The following is a 20857-nucleotide window of genomic DNA, read 5'->3' as shown; positions in this document are numbered from 1 at the left end:
ATGCCAGAGGTACCAGGCAAGTAAAACCCAAATTACCAGTGCCTTTGCTCCATCCTGGAAATGACAAAGGACAAAGCCAAAGAACCCAGGAAAGTGCAATGGGATTTGGTTTTACGCAGCAGGGAATCTTCTAAGAAAGCCAGGACCGGTTCACCTACGTGTCATTACCAGTGCAGGCAGCTCAGAGGTACTTCCCTGGGAGAAGTTAGGGCACCGAGAGAGAGGGGCTTAGGTTCCTTCCTTCCTCCCTCCCTCGCTCCCTTGGGTTCCTTCCTTCCTGCCTGCCTTCCTTCCTTCCTTCCTCCCTCCCTCCTTCCCTTCTTCTCCTTTCTTTTCTTTCTTTTTTTTTTTAGACAGAGTCTTGCTCTGTCGCCCAGGCTGGACTGCAATGGCGCGATCTCGGCTTACTGCAACTTCCGCCTCCCGGGTTGCTCCTGCTTCAGCCTCCCTAGTAGCCGGCATAACAGGCGCCCACCACCATGCCCGGCTAATTTTTATATTTTTAGTGGAGACAGGCTTTCACCATATTGGCCAGGCTGGTCTCGAACTCCTAACCTCAAGTGATCCGTCCGCCTCGGCCTCCCAAAGTAGGTGCTGGGATCACAGGCGTGAACCACCGCACCCGGCCAGAGCTTAGGTTTCTATTCGTGACAACTTTCTGTATTGGTTGGCAGGTTCTCCTAGCACCACCATGATCTCAGGACTAACCACTGCACACCCGTGATGGGATTCCACACCTTCGCTGCAAGAGGACAAGGTGACGAGATGCTGACAGTGAAGGCTGAACTAACGCGGACAGTGAAGTGCTAAATGAGTCGGACTCCGACTCCAGGTGAAGCAGCCAGCAGAGGTCAGAGAGAGGCAGCTCACGTTCCGGGTAAGTTGCAGGTCGATTTCAGGGCCGACTCGTCCAGATTACTCATTCTTCATTTCAGGCAATTGTATGACTGCTAAATACTGCTGCTTGGGGCATCTGGGGTTGGGAACTCATTTCTGCTAGGTCTTTGACCCCTGAAAGCGTCGTTGCGTCTGGCCCTGCGGGTAGGGCAGGGCGAGATTTCTAGGAGGACCGGCAGAGGGGCGCATAGGTGCGTGGTGCTGGGCCGGGGCGCCAAGGCACCGGTGTAGGAGCGCGCATGGCCGGAGTTTCTTCCATCTCGGCGGCGTCTCGGTGCCTGCAGCGGGAATGGCGCTTCGCTTCCCTGAGGAGCTTCTAGAGAGCTACGGTGGCCCCCGTGTGGGAGGCGCGGTGGGGGACGGGGGGCGTGGCGGCGTCGGGGCGTCGCTGTCCCCTCCTCGGTAGCTTTCCTCCCTCCTCTTTCTGCTGTTATGGGGAGCGCGGTGGCCACGGAACGCTGCCCGGAGCCGCGCGAGGGAGGACCCGACGCGCGGCGTTTACCCGGCGCAGCGTTCCACCGCTCGGGTTTGGCTGGGTGAGGCGGGCGGCGCCGGGGGCGAGAGGGGAGCGGCGCGGGGTGGAGAGGGTGGTTGGAGAAAGGGAAGGGAGGGCCGCGGGGGAGGTGGGATGGTGGAAGGGGCGCCAGAGAGGTTTGTGCCCAGCAGAGACACCCAGGTATCTTAGGGTCGGTCAGGGCAGTGTCGGGGACCCCTTGGAGACAGTAGGAAGGGGCTCCTCGCGGGGTGGCGGATTTCTTTCCCGTTGTCTTTGTAGAGTGAGGTTGACCCTGTGTTCGGCTTGGGCCGGGAAGGGCGCAGAAGCGGGACCTCAGGACACTTTTACGCAGGGCGATTCTCAGAGACTACAAAGCCTGCGCCCTGCGTCCTCCCAGGCGCAGTGTTGTGGGATCAGTGTCTTTTCTCTGTTCTCGTCCTCAACACAGCCAAAGTCGTGGATATGTGGTGACAGGAAAACATTTTGGTATATAACTGAGCTAGGCTGGAGTGTGAAATCGCGGCGCGTTATTTGGTCCGAACGCCCTACGTAGCAGCCCACCCCCTTTCGCCCCCCCCGCCACGCCGGACACCGTCAGGCGGGCGTTCCCCCAACCCGCCCCTTGTGAAGTCCACCTGCTGAGACTGATACGGATCCCCTGCGAACTTGATGCTGTCCGCTTGGAGAACGTGGAGAACTTTCAGAGGAGGGGTTATTTCGCCTTGAGTGAATATTAAGACTCAAAGGAAAGGGTATACTCAAGAGCTGCCCTTACTAGGTTATTTCTATGGAATTTGGAAGGATCTTTGAATTGAAGATGTGGTGGGAGCGCGCAGAGGACAGAGAATCCGTAAGCTTGAGTTTCTTAGATCCAGTTTCTTAAAGCCAAAGTAGCGGGGAGATCTTGGCAAGTCAAGAAACCTCCTTGAACTTAAGTTCCCTTGCCTCAGGGGGAGAATAGTCCAGCCGTACCCCACTGTGGTTTAGAAGGTTAATGGCCCGGAGGGAGGGAAGTGTTTTGAAGCCTATAAAGTATCCTATGAAGGTATCACCACGTTGCTGCCCGCTGAAACACTGCCGGCCGCCGACAGAACCTTGTTTGGAGCCGAGTTAAGACAGCATCTTTATGGCAGTGCTGGGGTTTTCATGATTACCGGTCCAGAGTGTCAGGACACATCTGTTTCTCAAACCCCAGTTTCTGCACTGCCACATGAAACTGCTCATTACTGAGTGACAGCAGAGGACAGGAACTTTGCCTTTTTCATTAACTTCTTTAGGGCCTGTACAAAGTGGGAGATGGTAGGAACTTTGATGAAAATTAGGGTCATAGCCTTGGAGCGGGGTGAGGGATTAGATTTGACGGGACAGTCTTCATGCAACCGTTTAACAACAAAAACATTGTTGGCTGAGTTCTTGTTTTTTGATACAGGGAACATTCTGTCAGAGCCATGTAAACATCCAAGAGTAAACGTTTGTTTTTTTTTTGTTTGTTTGTTTTTGCATGATCTTTAGAGGATAATAAGTGAAAAACTAAAGAAAGGGTGCATTGCTTGCTGACACATTTTTTCCCCACCCATCTGAAGGCACACAAATAATTGCACTGGCAAATTTGAATAGTTTCCCTTGTTACCAAATCTACATTCATATTTCTAATATGGAACGATTATTTCTAGCATGGAGAGAAATATGGAATTTCTAATATGGAAGATTTAGCATGATGTGTTATTGTAAAAATTTAGGCAGTTCTTGGATAAGTATGTCCAGCCTTCCAGAGACTGTAAGTGTTGTAATATTAGTGCCTGTTAGTCATATTGTGTATCTTCCTGATAACCCAATTAGATCTCTGATTGTTTTTTCTTTTTAATTAAAAGGAGCTGAAAGATAACTCAGTTAAGAAGCTAGAAAATAAAACTAGGTCTCTTTAACTGTGCTGTCTTATTCTGAACTGAACGTCTTTCTGCAATAATAATGATGGTGATAGTAAAGCTAACCTTCGTAGGACATTGCCTACCAGACTGATACACATGCTACAATTCTGTTCGTTCTCACACCATCCTTCATGGGGAGGTTAAGAGCATTGCTCAAAATCACACAGCTAATAAGTCATTTTTCTCAGATTGGCATTACAATTATATTTAATTGAGTCCTGTGTGTGCGAGTGTTTTGACTTTTGCATTGTGTTTTATCCCGCACACGGAGGCAACATGGATGGTGAGACTAGAGGCTATGGACAAGGTTCCAGGGTTTGGACTTGAGCATGCTGCTGAGTGGCTATGTGGTCATCACTTTACTTCCTTTTCTGACCCGTAAAATGATGATAATAATTCTACATTGAATGAATCCTTTGTTTCTACTGAGCACAAAGTATGCTCTGTGAAAGTAAAATACTTCTCAGAGTGTAGAAAGAAAAGTTTCAGATTCAAGCCTTTTTGTTATCAGTAGGCTGGAAAATGAATAGAAGTTAGAATAAACTATACACTTAATGTGATTTTTCCAACAATTGTGTTGAAAAATTGTTTAAAAATGCATTCATTCCAACGATCCTTAGCTTTATATTTATTAAAAGAAGTAAATGTAAATTAGACCTCAAAGTTTTTTTTTAACGGGCAACATTGAAAAGCACCCACAGTCAGCAGGTGCTGTTTGCTGGTTGATTTTAGATGATGAAAATTGTAGAGTAAGTACAATCGTAGAGTAAGTATAAGAAGAATTGTATTCAAAGGTATTGTATTATTCTTATAAAGAATTGTATCCTTCTTATACTCTTTTACATTCTTTTATTCCAACAAGCTACAGTTGATCAGAAAAGAACTGAATTCCAAAAATATATTTAAGGCACTTCCCTATTCTCTCTGTATTTACTTGGAAATGATTCTTAGAAGTTTTTGGCATGGCCACTTTTAAGTTTGTTAAGTGAAGAGACTTGCACTTATCTATATGCATATTTTGCAAGTATTTTTAAAAATATGGCTCAATTGTTAAATCATTTTATTTGTCCCATGACTTATATAAAAATCTGGGGGTTTTTTGGTTGCTCGCTCTTAGTTTAGGCTTGGTTTTATGGTGATGTGGGCTCAGGGAGGTAGACATGTGAATGTCACTAGCATTGCCAAGCTAGGGGCAGTCTGCTGCATGCTGGGTGAGTATTAATATCCTGAAGAGATATTTGAGTCCACAAGATTTAAAGATCTTCTCTTCACTGCTGTGCTTGTAGAATTAGGGCTAGATTAGTTTAGCCTGGGCCTCCTGGGTCTTGGTCATTTGAAAATAGCTCCTCAAGTAGGCTGGCTGTGTGTCTTAGTATGGCAGAAACAATTCATTATTCACTCCATGTATCTTCTATTATACTGTGAAATTACAGATGATCGTTTTCTTGCTTTCTATTTTTCCAAACAGTGCCACCTGGACTTGTCAGTTTTGCTCATATATTGACTGTTTCTTAATCAGGATAGCTTTAATAGTCTTCACCCCACCCCCATCCTCCAGCTGCCCTTTGGATGTTGCTGTGTAGAAACCAAGAGAGTTCATTTTTGTTAGGGGCTGGGCTAGGTTGGTAATAATCTGAAGCACCTTGAAGGATTCTGACCTAATCAAGGCATAAGGAAATGATGTGCGTGTAGAAAATTTGGAACTGTGCCAGGCACAAAGTAAATGTCATATAAGCATTAGTTATGAATTGATGAGGAGGAAGGTGTCAGAAGATGAATGCTGTAGAGAAGCCTATAGGGCAGTACATGGGGAGAGCGGTTTCCTGTAGAGATGTGGTTTTGTCAAAGGTGATGGGAAAGGTCTCAGTTTGAAGGTGATGGGTAAGGTCTTCATTTGAATAAAGATCCACAAGAGGGTATGGGTAGAGGGGCATAGAGGTGTCCAGGTAGCAGATAAGGAGGTCAGATAGGCAACCTAGGAACTCATGGACATATGTAGCAAATTGAAGGTTTTTAGAAAACTTACAGGAATTTTTTAATGGAAAATTTCAAGCTTAAACATAGAGAGAATAGTACAATGAGCAACCTTCTCCCTTCTCCCAGCTTCGGCAGTTATCAACATGGCCAGTTGTGCTTCATCCATGTTGCCCACTGGCATTATTTTAAAGCAAATTCAAGAAATTCTACCAGTTATTTCTATTTATCATCCCCACTGACATTCTATGAGTTATTTCTAAATACTTCTGTGTATATTTCTAAAAAATAGGCACTTAAAACATTAACCACAATACTTAACTTTTTTGACCTTGTTTATCATCTGTAAATCTTGGCCTTAGAGCCTTCTTGCAGCACTGATTTAAAGATAAACGTGGATACACCAGGCACGGTGGCTCATGCCTGTAATCCCAGCACTTTGGGAGGCCGAGGCGGGTGGATCACTAGGTCAGGAGTTCGAGACTAGCCTGGCCTGTAACATAGTGAAACCCTGTCTCTACTAAAAATACAAAAAAAAATTAGCTGGGCATGGTGGCAGGTGCCTGTAATCCCAGCTACTTGGGAGGCTGAGGCAAGGAGAATCGCTGGAACCTGGGAGGCAGAGGTTGCAGTGAGCCGAGATCATGCCACTGCACTCCAGCCTGGGTGACAAGAGCAAAACTCTGTCTCAAAAAAAAAAAAAAGATCATTGTGGATGTCTGGATTCCTCAGGGTAGGGTCTGACAGTAGGTGCTCAATTGCTGGTGGTCATCTGTTGTCTCTACCAGCCTTGATTTCTTTTTTCTTTTCCTTTTCTAGATAGTTCTGTCATGACAATTTCACTTTTACTTCCTCTTCTCCTTACCTATTTTTGACACATTTATTCAGTATTTCCTTTATCTACTCTCTGCTTCTCCTTTTAACTTTCTCCTATCCTTTCAGTATTTTTGTTCACAGCCGGACGTGTAGCTTGTGCTCCTTTGATCCCTGTAGCCCATGAAATACAGCTCCCTTTAGTTCTAGATCTTTTTGAAGGGAGATGAGCATTTCCTATTTCTTATTTTAAAAAAAATACTGTTATTGAGATTGAGATAGAATTTACATGCCAAATGCTTCACTGATTTAAAGTGTACAAGTCTAGCCAGGCATGGTGGCTCTTGCCTATAATCCCAGCACTTTGGGAGGCTGAACTAGGAGGATCGGTTGAGGCCAGGAGTTTGAGACCAACCTGAGCAACATAGTGAGGCCTTTCCTCTACAAAAATAAAAAATTGGCCAGATATGGTGGCACACCTGTGGTCCTAGCTGCTCTGAAGGCTGAGACAGTAGGATCACTTGAGCCCAGGAGGTCAAGGCTGCAGTGAGCCATGATCATGCCACTGCACTCCAGCCTGAGCAACAGAGGCCGAGGCGGGCAGATCACATGGGGTCGGGAGTTCGAGACCAGCCAGACAAACATGGAGAAACCCTGTCTCTGCTAAAAATACAAAAATAGCCAGGCGTGGTGGTGCATGCCTGTAATCCCAGCTACTCAGGAGGCTGAGGCAGGAGAATCGCTTGAACCCAGGAGGCAGAGGTTGTGGCGAGCTGAGATCACACCATTGCACTCCAGCCTGGGCAACAAGAGTGAAACTCTGTCTCAAAAACCAAAAACAAAAACAAAAACAAAAAAAAAAGAAAAGAAAAAAGTGTACAAGTCAGTGATTTTCAGTGTATTCACAAATATATGCCATCATTACCACAGTTGATTTTATAACACTTTCTTCACCTCAAAAGGAAACCTGGTACCCTTTAGGTGTTCCCATCCCACCACCCTAAGCAACCACAAATCTCCTTTCTATTTCGATGGATTTGCCTATTCTGGACATTTAGTATCCAAATGTCTTTTGTATCTGGCTTCTTTCACTTAGCATAGTCATTTCAGTGCTCATCCATGTCAGAGCATGAATTAGTACTTCATTTCTAATTATGGCTGAATAACGTTTCATTGTACAGATATAGCACACTTTGTTAATTCATCAGTTGATGGTCATTTTGTTTGTTTCTACTTTTTGGCTATTTTGAATAGTGCTGCTAGAAATATTTGGGCACAAATTTTTGTGTGAATGTGTGTTCTCATTTCTCTTGGGTATATATATCCAGGAGTAGAATTATTAGATCAAATGGTAACTGTATATTTAATATTTGAGGAACTGTCAGACCATTTTTCCAATATGGCCCTCCATTTTGTTTGCCCAAACATGGAAATCCAGCCATTTTTCAAGTGCAGCTATCTACCCTTACTTTGGGTAAATTTCTGTATTAATATTTTTTCAGTCTTAGTTATCAAATTCTGTTGCATATAAATCTGTTTTTGTTTTTTTTTATATGTAAGGTTTTTAGGTATAATGTTAATTTAGCAGTGGTCCCCAAAGTAGAGGGTATTTACCTTTAAGTGTAAGATGATTCATTGGAAAGAAAGAACAAAATTCTATTTTTACGTATGCTGTATGTATCCTAATGTATTAGCATAGCTGTACACGTGTAAGGTGTATAAATTAATATTCTTATATTAGATCTGTGTGGCACAAATTTTTTTTATACAAATAGGAATAATAATAAAATTTTGTAAATGATTGTCCAGAGGCATGAAATCAAATATACCTATGTGAGTCTTAATCCTATATTTTATGACATATCTGATGGGAAAGTTCTTAAAATTACTTTGCTAATGAAATTGAAAATAGCCTGCTAATTTCAGCCCAAACGGAACATGTGAATACCAGTGGAAACAGCTTTGGATCACGTTCAGACTTTTGTTTTTGTCCTACTTCTGCTAATTACTAATGGGGAGACTTTGGGTAAGTCCCCTAATGGTCTCCATTTCAGTTCTCAACTTGGCATAATAACACCTGAAATTTTGCAAATTATGATTTTGCAGAATGAGACTGGGAAGGGTGTCATATGCAGTGGCCACAGGGAGTCAGTCATTTGCGTGTTTTGGGCAACCCTGCAGTTCTTTTAGGTGATATATTCAATTTTCCATGAACTTTGCCTTCCCCTTCTTACTTACCCATTTCTCTTGATTGCTTTCTGTCCTTCTTTTGTGTTCTTCTGACAGCAAACCTTCAAAGAGGTTACCAAAGGCTAAATCAGTTGGCGTGGAGTCTTTTCTGACACCACCCAGCCACATCACAGTATAGCACTGTTTCGTTTCTGCTGCTTTTATTACAACATAGTATATAGTATATAGATGAAATAGGAAAATTGCAGTTTACTGTAATTCCTGGACACTGTTTTGGAAGCTGTCGAGTTAAATTATTAGGTGTCTTGATGGTTTCTATTTTGATATGTGGTAGTTTTAGACTCTGTTACTCTCTTGGGGATGTGAATCTTTGCCGAACGTCAAAGCATGAAGAGAAGTAGATCCTGAGAAAGAAGGGAAGAAGTTCTGGGGAATTGTGGTAACCAAACAGCTCACATGCTACAGTTAAAGATTTATTTGTGCTCTACTTAGTATTTGTTTATTACTGGCTGTGTTTAGTAATGTACCATAAAATTGATAAAAATGAATTTTACTTTTCACTCTAGACTCTTATTTATTTGTGATTTCTTATTCTCTAGTATCCTTTATTCTAAGGAAATGGTTGATGAACATTTAGGTCATGATTTCTAATTTCTTCTAAAGGGTGACATCCATTCTTGACTTCCTTTCTTGGGTGACAAAGAAATAACTAACATAACCATACCTAGGTATTGTTTGATAATTTATGATTTCATTCATAAGTGCAAAGAATATATTTATTGAGCACCTATTATCGCCACTGTTCTGGGTTCTGGGGACAAAGCAGTGTCCAAAATATGTTATTTTAAAAAGTGCCCTTGGCCGCATGCAGTGGCTCATACCTGTAATCCCAGCACTTTGGGAGGCCGAAGCGGGTGGATCACCTGAGGTCAGGAGTTCAAGACCAGCCTGGCCAACATGGTGAAACCCAGTCTCTACTAAAAATACAAAAAATTAGCCATGCATGGTGGCAGGTGCCTGTAATCCCAGCTACTCAGGAGGCTGAGGCAGGAGAATTGCTTGAACTTGAGAGGCAGAGGTCACAGTGAGCTGAGATTGTGCCATTGCACTCCAGCCTGGGCAACAAGATGGAAACTCTGTCTCAAAAAAAAAAAAAAAAAGAAAAAAAATGCCCTCATAGATTTAACATTCTGGTGGGTACTAGTCATTGAGGTTAAATACAATGAGATTTGTGCTAAAGAGAGAAATAGAGCTAAAGAGAGGGATAGAAACTGTTTGGGAGGGGCACTTGCTGGTTTTTATAGGGTGACCAGGGAGGCCTTACTGACAAGGTAAGATTTAAGATGTGTCTTTACTCCGATGCCCCCAGTTGTGTATTCAATAGGCAGTTAGTGTTGGGGTATAGAAAATCCTAAATCCTAAATCTGATGTACTTTTGCCTATTCATGAAATAACTGGAAGACTCTTATACATAGGGGGAGCTAAAGCTGCTTTGCTCTCAAAGTGCTTTCTGCTTATGATCTGAAAGACTTCTGTGAGGTCACTGTAGGCGTCATGGTGGCACTGAGGCCTCTGTCCCTCCTTCAGAAGTTGCATCTTTGCTGTTAATACTGTGTCTCTGTGGTGGCTCTAGTGATGCAATCATTCTCGATGGGGCCACTGACTCTGATGTCACAATGACTTGGCTGGAGGAGTCCTGAAGTCTCTTGTTTGTCCGGGGCCTTTGCTGCAGCTTTGTATGTTCACTAGTAATCTGGCCTGTGCTTACCTTTTAATCCCAGCTGGAAGATCTCAGTAAGAATGATGGTAAGCTTTGAGATTGATATCTCTTCCTTTAAATGTTTTTGGAAATTTTATTTTTTGTACCTAAGTATCTCTGATTCAAAGGACCCCCTTTGTGACAGTGGGAGGAAGTATGTTGAGAAGATGCTAAGTATTGCTTAGACCTGTATTACCTCTGCTTATCAATCTTTGAAATGTATGTATGTCTGAATGTATAAATGTATGTCTATTCACTATCTCCCTTCCTCCAGAACATAAGCTGAGGAAGGGCAGAAAGCTTATTTTAGTCCCCTCTGTTACCCCAGTGCTACCAAAACAAAAACAATGCCAGACCTATAGTAGATGCTCAGTAAATATTTCTTAACTGAATAACTAACACACTACAAACAATATGGCAACAAGTAATATACCTGGCAATGGTATCATAGCACCTGGCAAATTGTTTTTTTCCTTAAAGATAAAATAAAAAATGGGGATATTGACCTCCTGTCACTACTGCATGGACTTTGATGGTTTCCAATCATTACTTTCTCCTGTGTCAGTCTGCCTCTTTGAGAAATTCATACTCCTGGTGAGTGTCCGACCTGGCCTTTTGTCCTCTCTCTGCCACTGCCCAGCTGTGACCTTAGACATAGTTGTGAATCTATTATGGGCCTATTCTAACTCTCAATGCTTTGATTTTATAACCTGGCAAAGCAGCACCTGCTGGTTATTTTTGTGAAGCAACAACACTTTTCTAGAAGGAAGTGAAGCAAGCACCTGCGTTTGACAGTTGTTTTTTATGAGGAAGTTGGTTTTTGCTCAATTCACTTAGGTCAGTCCATGTATGGGAAGCTCCAAATAAGGTCATTCTCTTTGAACTATTGACTTTAACTTGTTTATAAAAAACACTGGGATCGGCCAGGCGCAGTGGCCCACACCTGCAATCTAGCACTTTGGAAGGCCGAGTTGGGTGGATCACTTGATGTCAGGAGTTTGAGACCAGCCTGGCTAACATGGTGAAACCCCGTCTCTACTAAAAATACAAAAATTAGGCAGGCGTGGTGGTGCTCACCTGTAATCCCAGCTGCTAGGGAGGCTGAGGCATGAGAATTGCTTGAATCCATGAGGCAGAGGTTGCAGTGAGCCGAGATCGCACCACTGCACTCCAGCCTGGGCAACTGAGTGAGACTTGTCTCAAAGAAAATAAAATGAAAAACAAAACCACCTGAAATCACTACTGCTTTACCATTTGAGATTGCATATTTTGCATGTGGTTTCACATCTATAATCATCTCCCCCCACCAAACACACAAAAGATTTGTGTAGAACATTGAGAATAAACCATAACTTACTTATATAGTTTTATTCTCTTGGAAATAATGAGGCTATCATGAACTATGGACTCAGACTAAGAGTGGAACTAGTAAGAGAAAGGAACTAAAAAAAGAAAGTCAACCAAAAAATGACATGAACAAGGATGTTCATTGTTACATACTTTATAACTGCAAAAAGCTAAAAATAAATTTCTATCAGTAGGGTCTGGCTAAGTAAGTATGATATATTTATACTATAGAAAGTGATAAGACAGTTTAGGAGAATCAGATACACCATCAGGACACACTGTTGAGTGAAAAACAAGATAAGTTGTAAAATATCTCCAGTATGATCCCATGGATGTGTATAAAAAAGAAAACATATCTTCTGGTCTGAAATATGTGTGTTAATTCATAGATAAAGGTCTAGAAAGAATAGAATGGTTAACAATGTTATTTATGAGAATAAAGTAGGATTATGGGGCTTGGGGTGATGAGAGCTGTTCACTTTTTACTCTAGGCTTCTGTGTTTGGGCATTTTATAAAAATGTAGTCATGGTTTCCTTTTGTAATTATAAAATCCAGAATTATTGGAGAGGAAAAGATGTGTGACAAAGAGAAATTGGTGCACAAGGTGGGATTTGAGAAGGAGAAGGAAGATAGGCATTTTGGGCTGGTGAGTTCTGGCAGTTAACACAGCCAGCTGTACTCTGTGATATTTTGTGAATGGTGATTTGGAGCTTTCGTAGTGTTTTCAAGATGCGTGTATACGTTTATATATGTATATTACATACAAAAGATGCATTTATATATTAATATATGTTATATACAAAAGGTATATATATATGCCTCCAGAAACAATATATGTCATATGCAAAAAAAAAAAAAAATATATATATATATATATATATACACACACACATATAGTTGACCCTTCACAATGCAGGGGTTAGGGACACTAACACCCTGTGCAGTTGAAAATCTGCACACAACTTTTGACTCCCCTAAAACTTAACACTACTTATAACCTACTGTTAACCGCAGCCTTACTGATAGCATAAACAGTTGATTAACACATATGTTGCATATTAGTGTATAATACTATATAATGCATTCTTACAATAAAGCAGAGAAAAGAAAATGTCATTAAGAAGACCATAAGCAAGAGAGAATATATTTACTGTTCATTAAATGGAAATAGATCATCATAAAGGTCTTCATCCTCATCCTTTCATGTTGAGTAGACTGAAAAGGAGGAGGAAAAAGAGGTGTTAGTCTTGTTGCCTCATGGTGACAAATGTGGAAGAAAATCCACATGTTAGTGGACCCACAAAGTTCAAATCCATGTTGTTCAAGGGTCAACTGTGTGTGTGTGTGTGTGTGTGCGTGTATATAAACTATAATCTTTATTACTCCAGAAGGTATAAACTGAAATATAGGGCCCTCAAATCAAGAAGTCTCCAAAACTCAGTCTTAAGAACAGTTTTCATATGTACCTTATTTTGGTCTACTGAACTTTTATTATTGGGTGAGAACAATTTCATGTTTTAGGGAATGTGGATTCACTTCTATTCCTATATGAGTAATTCTGCCCCATTAATAGAACAGTTATATCTGCCACAGAACTCTTTTCTCTAGCTGTTTTTTTTTTTGTTTTTTGAGATGGAGTCTCGCTGTCCAGGCTGGAGTGCAATGGCACGATCTTGTCTCACTGCAACCTCTGCCTGCCAGGTTCAAGCGATTCTCCTGCCTTAGCCTCCTCAGTAGCTGGGATTATAGGCGCCCACCAACATGCCCAGCTAATTTTTGTATTTTTAGTAGAGACGGGTTTTGCCATGTTGGTCAGGCTGGTCTCGAACGCCTGACCTCAGATTATCCACCCACCTTGGCCTCCCAAAGTGCTGGGATTATAGGCATGAGCCACTGTACCCGGTCTTTTCTGTAGCTCTTAACTTTGTCTCCATTTTGTTGGATTTGTTCTTTCAATTCATAAACATTTATTGAACCCTCATATGCAGCTCTAGGTATGGGGCATGCTACCCAGCAGGGAAAGACAAGGCCCCTCCTCTCATGAAGCTTACAGTTAGGTGGGAGTTGGGGGAGAATGGCAGTAATGAACTAAAAAATAGCAGGAAGTGAGCACCTCTGTGACGAAAACTAAATGTTTATGGCGATGTGAGAGAGAATGATGGGGAAACTACCTTAAGAAGAAAGGTGGTTAGGAAAGATATCTTTGAGGAAGTAATTTATAAATCAAGGCGTTTACGACAGGAAAGAGCCAGATGTGTCATCATCTCGGGGAGGAGCATTTCAGAAAGAGGAAACATAAAACAGCATTCCTAGGGTTAGAAGGAGCCTATAGGGCTCAATAGCTTGCGGTGTGGTTGGGGCTTATGGAGGCTGGATGAAGATAAGTGAGAGAGGTTTACAGGGACAGCATCATGTCAGGTCTTGAGGGCAAGGTAAGGAGTCTGGATTTTATTCCAGATTTGATGGGAAGCCTTTGGGGGATTTCGATTAGGGCAATGAGATTATTTGATTTAGGTTTATAAAAGATCTCTCTGGATACCTCTTGATTATAAATGGGCAAAAGTAATCACTTCTCGGTCTTTTGGCTAAGATCAAGTGTAGTATCTGTTCTTATCAGTTTAGTATCTGATAGGTCCTCTATCCGAGGACAATATACTAAATGGATTTTTGGAGCAGGGACGTGGACTAGGAGCTTGCTCTGTCCACTCCACGCATCAACCTGGTATTGCTGTACCTCTAGGAATGGTGCACCCCTCTGGGTGTTAAAACACGGTGTTACTGGCCAGGCATGGTGGATCCCACCTGTAATCCCAGCACTTTGGGAGGCTGAGGCAGGTGGATCACGAGATCAGGAGTTCAAGATCAGCCTGGCCAACATGCTGAAACCCTGTCTCTACTAAAAATACAAAAATTAGCTGGTGTGGTGGCACACGCCTGTAATCCCAGCTACTTGGGAGGCTGAGGCAGAGAATTGCTTGAACCCAGGAGGCAGAGGTTGGAATGAGCTGAGATTGTGCCACTGCACTCCAGCCTGGGCAAGAGTAACAGCAGGGAAACCTATTGGGAAGCTATGGCTGCACGTCCAGGTGTGATAAGACGGTAACTCAGACTAAGATGGCAGCTATAGCTGTAAACTTGCTGATGGAATGAAGTTGGAGAGCTAAGGAAAGATAGGATCAGAAATGACTCCTAAGTTTCAGCCTTGGGCAATTGGGAGAGGGGGAAAAGCAGGGAAGGAGCAGGTTTCAGGAGAAATGAGTGACTGTTTTGGATGTATCAGGTTATCAGGTTGCAATGCCCACTGAACAAATGTCAAATAGGCAATAAGATTTGCTAGCCGGGAAATCAGAAATAGAGAGATACACGTGGGAGTTGCCTACATATACAGCGATGGTATTTACAGCCCTGTAATTGACTCCAGAGTCTCCCGTTCACCACTGTGCAGGGTGAATGTGGCATAGGCCACCCTTCTATCTCTAGGCCTTCCCCTGGCTCTTCTTGCTTTTGCTGTTGAAAGTTGCTTTTAGCTTCACAATGCAAAGGGCAGTGGGAGAACAGAAAAGCAAAACATTTCCCGAGCCTGTAATTACAGTGACAAGAGTGCTTCTTGTTTGTGTAGCTCTCAACATTTTAATCATTACCTCTTCACTAAAGCTAAAATCTGAGCTTAGAAGTGAGTGGGTTTTAAAGATGGGTTCTAGATTCATACTGTGTTCTTTAAATGTTATGAACTGAGAATACATTGATATTGATATTATAACTATGAAAGGTAATATAAGTTACATGAAGCAAAGTCTTTAGTGCTGTGGATCATCCCTCTGTTTTATGTACCACTTTGCCTACTTCGTTGAAACACAAGAACAAACTAAATGAAAATAAGAACATATGGAAATGGCTGGGCGCAGTGGCTCATGCATGTAATCCCAGCACTTTGAGAGGCCAAGGCGGGTGGATCACCTGAGGTCAGGAGTTTGAAACTAGCCTGGCCAACATGGTGAAACCCCGTTCCTACTAAAAATACAGAAATCAGCCAGGCGTGGTGGCACGCGCCTGTAATCCCAGCTGCTCGGGAGGCTGAGGCACCAGAATAGCTTGAACCCAGGAGGCGGAGGTTGCAGTGAGCCAAGATCGCCCCACTGCACTCCAGCCTGGGTGACAGAGTGAGACTCTGTCTTAAAAAAAAAAAAAAAAAGAAAATGTGGAAATGTGTCTTTACTTCCAGATAGTATTCCTATCTTGGATTTGACATTTAATTTTTTTCAAATAATTTTGATGCATGGATGTTTTACATTTTTATGGGATTTATCAGTTGATCCTTTGTGATTTCCTAATTTTATGCTTTGAAAAATGTTTCCTCTCCCAATGTCAAGCCTCTGTAGGTTTACTGCTAGTTTTATGGCTGATTTATTTATTTTTTGACTTATAAATCCAAGTGGACTTTACTACGTTGGATAGAACCAAGTACGGACTTCTAAATTTTTTGGATTTTGCCATCTCAAAATAATTTGTAGCCAAATTACAATTGAATTCTTACTTATTTTGAACGATTCTTTGCTCATTGCAGAATAGCTCTCCAGACCCCCAGCTGGCCATGTGGTGAGCTCAGGGCCCAAATCAAGTAGTACCAGCAATCGGGGAACCCCCTCTATCTGTTTTGAATGGATTCACACCAGTCACAAGCCTGGAAAGATGGTGTCACAGTCTACAGTCAGGCAAGATTCTCCTGTGGAGCCCTGGGAAGGGATCAGTGATCACTCTGGCGTTATTGATGGTTTGCCCAGACTCCTGAACACTGACCATCCTCCTTGCCAATTAGACATCAGGCTCATGAGGCACAAAGCTGTCTGGATCAACCCCCAGGATGTGCAGCAACAGCCGCAGGACTTGCAACCTCAGGTGCCAGCAGCAGGGAACAGCGGGACCCATTTTGTGACAGATGCTGCCTCTCCCTCAGGCCCTTCACCTTTGTGCCTCGGGGACTCCCTGGCAGAGACAACATTGTCTGAGGATACTACAGACTCCATTGGCAGCGCTTCTCCCCATGGCTCGAGTGAAAAGAGTAGCAGCTTCTCTCTGTCCCCAACAGAAGTACACATGGTCTGCCCAGGATACTCTCATCAGGTGTCTCTGCCCACAAGCCCTAGGATTTTGGCCACCTCCCCATATCCTGAGACTGACAGTGCTTTTTTTGAGCCTTCCCATCTGACATCTTCTGCTGATGAAGGTAATTTTATTAGGTGACCTCCCTCATTCCTCTCTGTTCACACCCTTGCTTTGCCTTGCTCTAAAGCCTGCCTTATTGTCTTCCCCATGGGACAGTGCATTGCCTCATTTAATATTGTCAGCAGCCCAGCCATCTGGGTGGTCACAACAGGTGAAATGAAGTATTGGCTTTCTCCTTAGACTGCAGAGAATTGTTATCTTTTTAGCTTAACGTAGTTGATAATCAGTGCCATGTGCCATCTTTAAGCTGGTGTCTGCCTTCAGGAACTTAGAGCTCATTAAATTGTCTAAAAGGGAGAGCATTGGAAGCACTGTCAAGTCAGTGTGGGGGTTGGAGGTGTTTCCAGACAGTCACAGGGGGCTCCATTTCACACCAGTACCTAGTAGGTGGTGAACTCACTTCACTTGTTATATTTACCTGTATAGAGTCTGACGGGAAAATAGTAAGATTTTAAAACAATAACTACAGTATCCCCCGAAGACTATACAAAACCCCTTTTTATTAAAACAAGGGCTGTCACTGCCATGAAGTAATGTACATATTCCTAAGACCCTAAAATTCCTGAAAATTGGATAATCCATGCAAAGTACTGCTCAAGAGTCAATAAGTTAGCTATTATTGTTATAATCTGTGACATGTTTATTTCATTTTAAAATATTTATATTATAGTCACACTTGTCATTATTAATTTACATATCTATTAGAACCCTAGTACAAATAATCAATGAAGATTTTTCTTTCAAAGCAATTTAAAAAGTCATCAGTCTGCCTGCTGCCTTGCCTGTCTATTTCTCTGTATATTTATTTCTCACTAGCAGGAGCTCATCTTCCCCCTTACCTAAAATATGGAGTTTATTTGTTCTTTTGGAAATGTTTGAGCAATCAAAGATGATGACAGTCTTTAACACATTTATTCATTGCTTAAGAAGAACAAATTTTGAACAATCTTTCAATGGTTAATTTTGAGATAAGGACCAAGTTTGAGCAAAACGACAAGACTGATTACAGGCCTTCTTTTTTTCTATTTTTTTGCTCACTTGCTTGGATAGTTCTAAGGATTAAGAGTGACTTGCAAATTTAATAGTGGCTAAGTGAGAGATTAGTCTTAATAGATTGTCTCATAGAGGAAAGCCCTCTCCCCAACAGAGAACCACCATAATGACAAGTTATAATAAACTGAAGATGATCTTTGAGGCCTAGCATACGCTTGCCTGAAACCTTTTACTCTATCACGGTACAGGAAGCAGTTCTACAATTTAAAATTATCCTTTAGCTTTGTCTTTTTCTCAGAAAGAAAACAGATACCCCAGCCCCTTTTGCCCAAAGACAAGGACTCCCAACAGCTCCTGTCAGTGCCTTTAGGAACAACTCACAGAATGTTTTGAGAATATCTCTTAAACTCAGTAAGGGGATTCATTCTATAAGATTAAGAAAAAAAAGCCTTGAGTGATCTGGTTCTTTCTTTCTCTGGTGTGGAGGCAGCAATAGGGAAAACAGCCATTGACCACTAAGATGTGGATATTCCTATGACCGCTGCATCTCAGATGGTGGCAAAAGGGTTTTCTTTTTTCAGAAAATACTTTAAGGAAAGACTATCTGCATCTGTAAGCATTTCTTGAGGCTGTAGGAAGGGATTCCACAGTTTATTTTGTTTGTGTAGGAACTACACATTTACAAACACTTTCACCTTCCTTTATCTCCTTAATGTCCTGATAAATATCCCAGTTTAAGGGCTGAGGGCATTTTGATGCAGAGGCACAGCTGGTGAATGGACAGCTGGAACTGGAATCTACTCTGTTCTGATTCTTCTCTGTGCTCTTTCCTCTATCCTCAGAGTCTGCAAACTATGACCTGTGGACCAAATCCTGCCAGCTTCCTGTTTTTATAAATGAATTTCTCTTTTGTCTATAGCTGCTTTCTCACTACAGTGGCAGAATAGAGTAGTTGAAACAGATACTGTATGGCCCTCAGATCCTCCAATATATACCACCTAGCCCTTTACAGGAAAAGTTTGCCAACCCATAGCTTCTGAAGCTAAGAAGTCCAAGTTTTTCCATGCAACAACTACTTTCTTGAACATGAAGCAAGGGATTTGAATGACCCTGCTTGCACCTCCATCATGCTGAGAGCTGTGTCACCACCATGTGCAGCATTTTGTTCTAATTTAGCAGGTTGGGACATCTCAGCTCTTGACACAGAAATTTTTGCTTTAAATGCTGCAGTAAGAAATCACATGACAGAAAAAATGTTTGTTTTGATGGTGGTCATTGCCAGTAATGGAGTGGCTAAGGGTGCAGGAATGGATGTGTCAGCAGAATGTACCTTCTGCAGTTTGTTGGTTTTGACTGGAAGAAGACTAACTTAGAGAAGCAATGCTGACCTTTTTTGGATGGATTTTATTCTCTAGACAGGACGTTTAGGGCTGGGTGCAGTGGCTCAATCTGCCTGTAATCTCAGCACTTTGGGAGGCTGAGGTGGAAGGATAGCTTGAGCCCAGTAATTTGAGACCAACCTGGGCAACCTAATGAGACCCCCATCTCTGCAAAAAAAATTTAGAAAATCAGCTGGTCATGATGGCACCTGTAGTCTCAGCTGCTAGGGAGGCTGAGGTGGAAGAATCGCTTAAGCCCAGGAGGTTGAAGCCACACTAAACTGTGATCACGCTGCTGCACTGTAGCCTGGGTGACAGAGCGAGATATTGTCTCAAAAGAAAAAGAAAAAAGGAAGTTTAAGGTCAATCACAATGAGTTAGAGAAGCGATCTCATAATCCTTAGGACCCTGCTTCTGGACTGTGGCTTCTCACCCTACCCCAGCCCCTGTTGGGATTTCCCAGGACCCTATTCTCTTTCTGCCCTCTTTTCCTCATTGGTCTCCTCCTCTCTGGTGGCTGAGGATACCTCCCAGTTACTCCAACAGCCTCTCCTAGAAATGATCATCATTAAAGCAATATCTGTAAGACCTGCCATCAGAGAGATCTTTCTTTTCCTGTCATCTTAATTTGTTCTAGAATCGTGCTTATTTTTTTACATTATTTAAAAGCCATTTCCTATAATTGTTTTATTTTATTAGGTAATCTTTAAACTCCCTTTTCCCCATTTTTAATAATTTGCTATATTGGCAGGTGCTGTTCATGTCAGTAGAAGAACCATTTCTTTGAATTCCTTCTCACCAGAGGTATTTGTGCTGCCTGTTGATGTAGAAAAGGTGAATGCTGTCTTCTTTCTTTTTAACCATAGAGTCTTAATCCTTTAGATAGTGTTGTTCTGATTTAAATCTGGAAACTTCAGTTTGATGAAGCATTACAAATAGGTTTCCTTTCAGCATTTGATTGATGGAGACTGCCGGAAACACTAAGCTAAGAAGGGTTCCAAGGCAGCGCCTGTGCTCAGCTGGAAAGTTTTCTGTGATTGATGAATGATGTCTGGCATTAGGCTTCCCCCAACCTAAGGTTTTGTATAACAAGAAATCCAACTTGAGTTGTCCGTTGATTACAGTAAGCCGAATCTATATCTCTGGACAATGTGTGCTATAAGTCATAGAGTGACCTATGATAACTCTGTTAAATGAATATTTATACTCATATGCATTAATTCCACTTAAAGCATATTGATTTTTCAAATCTAATATACCCTCCATGAAAAAGTAGATTATGCTTGTATTTTAATTGATTTCTTTTTCTGCAGGAAAATGCCCACTTTTATGTTGCAGATATGATTATATCAGCAATGGAAAAAATGAAGTGTAACATTCTGAGTCAACAGCAGACAGAGAGCTGGAGTAAAGAAGAAGTCAGTGGGTTACTTGGGAGTGATCAGCCTGACTCTGAAATGACTTTTGATACCAACATAAAGCAAGAGTCTGGGTCTTCTACTTCTTCATACAGTGGCTATGAAGGCAAGTTGGGCAAATATGAGAAAGCTGTATGTTATGTGTTTCACATCTATCTCCTCTATAATTACCCTTTATCCACAGGGCATATATTCCAAGACCCCTAGTGGAAGCCTGAAACTTCAGATAGTGCCAAACTCTATATATGCTCCTTTTTTTTTGTTCTCGTAACCAAGAGGGTTACTAAGTGACTAGTGGGTGGGTAGTATATACAGTGTGGTATGCTGGACAAAGGATGATTCATGTTCCAGAGGGGACATGGCAAGACGTGTGGGAGTTCATCATCCTACTCAGGATGGTGCACAATTTAAAACTTAAGAATTGTTCATTTCTGGAACT

At 42.2% G+C, this 20857-nt stretch overlaps 1 protein-coding gene and 1 non-coding gene across 2 annotated transcripts in view; both read left to right on the top strand.

Moving 5' to 3' along the window:
- Positions 1–1314: 1314 nt before the first annotated feature.
- The window catches only part of RUBCNL (rubicon like autophagy enhancer), a 45397-nt gene continuing 25854 nt past the window's right edge, over positions 1315–20857 (top strand). Inside the window, exons 1-4 of the mRNA XM_030813369.1 lie at positions 1315–1433; positions 15970–16629; positions 19752–19834; positions 20314–20524. Coding sequence (XP_030669229.1) covers positions 16095–16629; positions 19752–19834; positions 20314–20524 — 829 coding nt within the window. The 5' untranslated portion in view covers positions 1315–1433; positions 15970–16094. The remainder of the gene's footprint in view (positions 1434–15969; positions 16630–19751; positions 19835–20313; positions 20525–20857) is intronic.
- LOC115835348 lies at positions 13971–14161 on the top strand. Its single transcript, XR_004030331.1, has one exon. It is a non-coding gene; the product is annotated as a U2 spliceosomal RNA (small nuclear RNA).

This window comes from Nomascus leucogenys, chromosome 5 (assembly GCF_006542625.1).
Source record: "Nomascus leucogenys isolate Asia chromosome 5, Asia_NLE_v1, whole genome shotgun sequence".
In the NCBI taxonomy this organism is placed as follows: Eukaryota; Metazoa; Chordata; class Mammalia; order Primates; family Hylobatidae; genus Nomascus; species Nomascus leucogenys.
Note: the sequence above shows the minus strand (reverse complement) of the source record. Positions and strands in the feature narration are given on the sequence as shown.